We start from the raw sequence: 6024 nt of genomic DNA, 5'->3' as shown, positions 1-6024 counted from the left end.
AGATATACAGAAGGGGGCTGTAATGTTTTCATAGAGGGTATGTTATAGGGTATGTTGAAATCTTCATAGAGGGTATGTTATAGAGGGTAGAGCGTCGCAGTCCCACCCCCTTTCATGACGACGCCAGGCCCAGGAAATGATTCCCAATGCATTTTTCCCATAGACATTTCAAAAGGTATTTATTTAAAGACGGTTACGCTGCGGACAAATCCAACTCGAGTCGTGACAACTCATGACAACAAACACAATATTTTGGACCAAACAAATAATTACAAAGAAGAAAAACAACAAAAAAAGTGTTGTAACCTGCCGTCTTTTTCTTCTTTCTAATTATTTGTCTGTTTGGATATCGGCTGTCAAGGCCAGAAAGTGAAACATGTTTGGCTTCACAGTAGAATGCTTGCCTATAGAATGGAAAGCAGATGAAGAGATTAAGTTTAGCTCTCAAAGTAAAGACGCACGCACCCACGAGCACACACACACACACACACACACACACACACACACACACACACACACACACACACACACACAGAGAGAGAGAGAGAGGTGTGGAGTTGTCATCAACCGAGGGTCAGCCAGTGGTATATCTGGCTGAACAGGGTCACTAAGTTGCTGTTATCAATTAACTTGTCATTGTCTCTGTTTGTTCATTTAATGGGATGTTTGTTGTATCTCTGTGCGCAATGCTGCGATTTGTTTTGTTATATGTGTGCTTTGGCAATGTAGAACAGATTTTATCATGCCAATAAAGCATTTTGAAATTGAAATTGAGAGAGAGAGAGCGAGAGAGAGAGAGAGAGAGAGAGAGGGAGAGGGAGATTTTCTTGTTTGGTATGAGATTTGACAGCGTCATTTTTCCATGAATAAGACTTCTAGTATACCAGGCTACTTCTGTAATGCTCATCGTAAAGTGTCTAAAGGAAATTCATGTCATGAGTCACTTCTAAATGCCACATGTTAGTGTGCAGGGCATTGTTTTAAGTTCAACGTGAATCCTATTACACAATGAGTAACACATTTCCAATGGAAAGGATAAGTCTTCACTCAACTCTAATGGAAGGACCCATGACGAACAAGGAAAAAGGAACCTGCAGATCCGTCAGTCTCCACCCAGAGGAAATAAGTAGCTTGAGTGAGGTTTGGTTGTTCCATGATGTACGTTGTAATGTATTGTATTTATGTATGTCTTTGTGTCCAAGACAAATTTGTCCTCCGGAGACGATATTAAATAATAATCCGAAAATGGTATGCCTCCCAGGCTACTAATATCCAATGGAGAGGATAAAGGAAGGCTTCACGCAACTCTAAATCAAAGAGTGCTTGTCCAACAAGCAACTCCTAGCCAAAGCCCATCGTATCATCAAGGAGAAGCACCACCCAAGTCACAAACTATATATATACATATCCCCAACGGCTGTGGCGTTTGTGAAACAAGCTTCTAAATTATCTGAGACCCTTTACTTGTACTTTTTGTGGTAAATGTGCTCAAACGTTCTTCTTTCCAGCCTTGATCTCCTTACCCCCCCCCACCCCCCTTGTTCCCTGGGAACTATATGCACAAAAATGAATTTCACCCTGAACTGTATTACATCTATGACTTGACATGAAAATCTGGGTGGAGACTGTAGGCTACGTCGTACAGTCTCCACCCAGATGGATATAAGTAGAGGCTAAATTAGTCCACAATCTCACTCACCTCAACAACCTGACACTACAAGGTAAGGTCACATGACACGAGCAGAATAGTTTGTTAGGCTACTGTGATTTCACGAGTTCTAATGAATACACGTTTTACACTGCAGTCACAGCATGTGACAGAATATTAATGGTATATCGCTTTGTGTTCTTTCATGCCAGATGACGTTCTTACTGCTGTTTGTGATGCTGGCGGTTTGTGATGCTGATCCACAAGGTACAACACTTAATTAATTATACGAAATAATGTTGGTAGCAGTGTAACATCCAGTGCCATCCGAAATTAAAGCCTATATATATTAAAGCCCATTGGTGTTCAAAATGTGTTTTTCTTCTGAGATGCAAATTTTAGTCTTCATTCGTCATTTTCTGTTTAGACCTTACAGGTAAAATGTTCACCTTCCCACAAGAGACCAACACAGCTCACGTGAAGCTAAGGACAACTCAAGACACATTCAAAGCTGTGACTGTTTGCCTGAGGTAAGTTCATAGTTGAGCTATTGAGTAACCTAACCTTAGAAGTTCACAGTTCTGTAGGCCTACTGTAAGTGTGAAGTTACTATATTACACAGTCAGTTCAGCTCTGGAACTAGAAAAGTGTGTTCCTTGCAGTCTGGTTGCGTGTAGTGTGTGCTGTGTGTGTGTGTGTGTGTGTGTGTGTGTGTGTGTGTGTGTGTGTGTGTGTGTGTGTGTGTGTGTGTGTGTGTGTGTGTGTGTGGGGGGGCAGCTGGAACTTTTTGTGCTTGTAAACAATATCCACTATAGGGACAAGTGAAAGTGATTGGTCGTTGTGTCTACAGTAAGTTATAGATTTATAAATGCAGTACATCACGTCTATAGTACATCACGTGTACAGTACATCGGTGTACAGTACATCGGTGTATGTGCAATGGCCTTTGGCTCTGCATTGAGGACTATCAAGGTGGTAGAACTGGTGCTGTTTTGATGACTTTTCTCAACCCTTTTTTTAAATGGGCTCCTCCTGCAAAGTTTAGAAGGCAATCCTAGAATGGAATGGAATATCAGAATGGAATTTAGAAAATCTGAATGTTGCATCATGATGCAAGTAATCCATGGAATGTATTTGATTTAACGGCCTACATGTTCATGAGTTATAGGCCAAAATGTAAAGTGGCCTCACAGTAGCTGAAAAATAACAATAATTGAATGGAGGTCCTTCCTCGCACGCACGCACGCAAATACAAACACAGGGACACCTGGTGGAGATATTCAGAATATGAATATAATGTTTATACTGTATGGTCAACTGACTAACCAGAACACTATACTGAACTTAATAAAAAAATATTATTAATTATACATCTGCCTTCAGTTCCATTACAGACCTCACCAGGAACCACGTCCTGTTCTCCACGGCTCTTCCCTCCGATGACAACGCATTCCTCATCTTTAAGAAGACGACTCAGATTGAGCTGGACGTTTTTAAGACGTCAAATGTGAACTTTGACGGGCAACAGTACGCACTCAACACCTGGCACAAATTGTGTGCCACCTGGGATAACACAACTGGACTGGGACAAGTGTGGGTGGACGGAAGACCCACTTCCAGGAAATTACTCACATCTGTAGGCATCAAAGGAATCCCAAGCATCATAATAGGACAGGTAGGCCTAATGTTGTACAGCTGCAAAACGTCATGCATCTATAAATGTTGTATTAGATACACTTTATCAGATGGTAGCTGTGATCCAATAACAAGTAGGTAAGTAACTAATAATAACTTGATAAAAAATATCAAATGATTGTTTTGAATGAGCATATTGTATATTCACAATGGAGTTATTTCCATATGGCTCCTATTTCCAAAGGACAGCTCAAGTAGCTATGGAATTTACCATTATTGTTTCCTCTAAAACAGTATAACATACAGTAGGTTTTACCTTAATGCCTTCGGTCTCCAGGTGGTCTTCTTTACACATAAAACAATATAACATCCAATGAAAAATAGTACAGAAAAATAGTATGGTTTGCTTTAATGACTATGTTGGGTACATGAAACATCATGCTCCCTCTAATGTTGATTCTCTTTCATGCTTACAGGAGCAGGACTCTCTGGGGGGTGGGTTTGATGCTGCTCAGTCCTTTGTTGGGATGATGTCTGACGTCCACATGTGGAACTATGTCCTCTCGCCCTGTGAGATCCAGCGGTACAACGACGATCTCAACTTCAGCCCAGGGAACGTGCTCAACTGGAGGGCTCTGGACTTTGAGACTGTAGGAAGGGTGGTGCTGGAAGAGAATCAAAAAGGCTGCCATTAAAGAATCTCAAAACTGTTTGATCCATTGGGTGGAAAATGGTCTCATGTTCTCTGAATCTTAAGTGTAAAAGTATATAATCTTCTCAACACAAGAATATCCAAACTGTGCATGGTTGTCTGTTTTGAATGTCCAATGGGATTATTAACTATTAAAACTGTACATCCACCAATCTTCAAGAACTTGGCTCAGATTCATTGTTCAAATAATGAAAAAGGTACCTGAATGCACTCGATCTTGAAGTGTTTCGACATCTGACGTTAAGAGTTATTTGTACGACCACCAGTACTGTTTCATGCCGTTTTCGGAATGGACTACCATAGCCTATTTACAATGAGGTAGCCTATACCGGTCCTTGGGGGTCTATATCCCTCACCATGTACTAATCCTTATATAATAATTATAGTAGTAATAACTACAATAATTTGTCAGGTTTTGAATAGTATTTATTACTTACTTTATAACTAAAGTACAAAATGTCAATAACCATGCAAATACGATACATGCTCTCTTGAGCATGCACGCAGCTGCAGCTCCACTGCCTAGGCATAATAGTTTCACGGAGTTAGGTGCCGTTTAGATACCTCAATAAAACTACCTATACAATCTGCTTTGCCTCCCAGACTAAAACAATAATGCACCAACTAAAAATGTTCCCTCTCCAGTCTGTGTTGGGGGGGATCACATTTCTGTAACAAAGTTAAAACAAATAATTAGAAAGTAGATAAAACGGCAGGTTACAACACGTTGTGTTCTTTGTAATTATTTGGTCCAAAATATTGTGTGCGTTGTCATGATTTGTCACGACAGGAGTTGGCTTCGTATACGACGCTTAAAGGTCTTTAAATAAATAAGTTTTGAAATGCCTATGGAGAAAATTAAATGGAGAAAAATTTCCTGGGCCACTCGTCGTTCTGAAAGGGGGAGGGACTGCGACGCTCTATTGTGCAAAAGGATGCCTGTTTAACAGATTAAATGTAATCAGTATAGGGCGCAGCAGGGAATCGAACCCCATCCCAGTAAACCAGGAGCTCCATGCCTGTGCCAAAGTGCTTTGTTTGCGACGCAACGCAAAAACCTACCCTTGTAGGAGACCTACCCTACCCTACCCTACCAGCAGCAAAGAATACAAAAACAGATACTTACCCAGTTACCGTGAACCATCACGTTCTTCTGCAGGTGACAGGCAGTGTCCACAAGTTAGATGAAATGAGGTGAAATGACAGAACCGGCCGAAATTGTGGCAGTCGACGCAACGCAAACGAGTGCAACAGCAGGCAGCCCGACACGACGCAACCGCAGGAAGCCGGAACGCAAACAACACCATCAGTACCCTGCAGAACCACACCAGCGACAGCAAAGGACAATAAACAAGATTTGTACTCACTGTGCAGCAAGCAGCTCTTCCCAGCAGCAGATATAGCGTACAGTTCCTACCTCAATGTCTTGTGCAGGGAGGGGGGGGCATCGGTCTGGGACACTTCACATGGGCTCCAGGGTATGGTGGGGGTCCTCGGAAGCCTAAATTGGTGGGGCTGTGGGGCCCACGGAGATGGCTCGTCTCAGGGTCCAGGGCTTGGTGCTGCCTCCTACACCACTGGTGCAGTGACTCTTCATATTCTGGAATTACATGAAGAGAAAAGATAAGTGTCATTAGTGTTATGTAGGCCTACATCACATTAGAAACACATGTGGCTGTATAGCCTTGTCAGCCCCCACAACCCATATTTTATAATATATATTATATATTATAATAGAATACATCAATATTAATTATTAAACCAAAAGTTCAAACATAAATCATAAATCAAATGCTTTCAAAATAAACAAACAGTTAACCAGTTGATCCAAGTTAAGACACCAAACCTATGACTCACCGAAGAGTAACCAAAGGTTGTCACAGTGGACAGGAACATGCTGCTGTCAAACATTTCGGCCATCTTGCATAGGTGGGAGTGGGAGTGGGGAGTGTAGGAACTGATGTCACCTTTATACTGCCTTGATTGACAGTTGACATGGGTTGCCATTTGCGGGTTGCCATGTTGGCTG

General features: G+C 41.7%; 1 protein-coding gene across 1 annotated transcript; it reads left to right on the top strand.

Annotated features, from left to right (window-relative positions):
* The first annotated feature begins 1713 nt into the window (after positions 1-1713).
* LOC308318113 (serum amyloid P-component-like) lies at positions 1714-4034 on the top strand. Its single transcript, XM_080767512.1, has 5 exons — positions 1714-1721; positions 1861-1915; positions 2076-2178; positions 3032-3323; positions 3760-4034. The coding sequence occupies exons 2-5, from the start codon at positions 1861-1863 to the stop codon at positions 3976-3978; spliced, it is 669 nt and encodes a 222-aa protein (XP_080623638.1). The 5' UTR covers positions 1714-1721; the 3' UTR covers positions 3979-4034.
* The last annotated feature ends 1990 nt before the right edge of the window (positions 4035-6024 follow it).

The sequence above is a fragment of the Protomyctophum bolini genome (assembly GCF_963924005.1).
Source record: "Protomyctophum bolini genome assembly, chromosome: 7".
In the NCBI taxonomy this organism is placed as follows: Eukaryota; Metazoa; Chordata; class Actinopteri; order Myctophiformes; family Myctophidae; genus Protomyctophum; species Protomyctophum bolini.
This window is presented reverse-complemented; position numbering and strand designations above follow the sequence as displayed.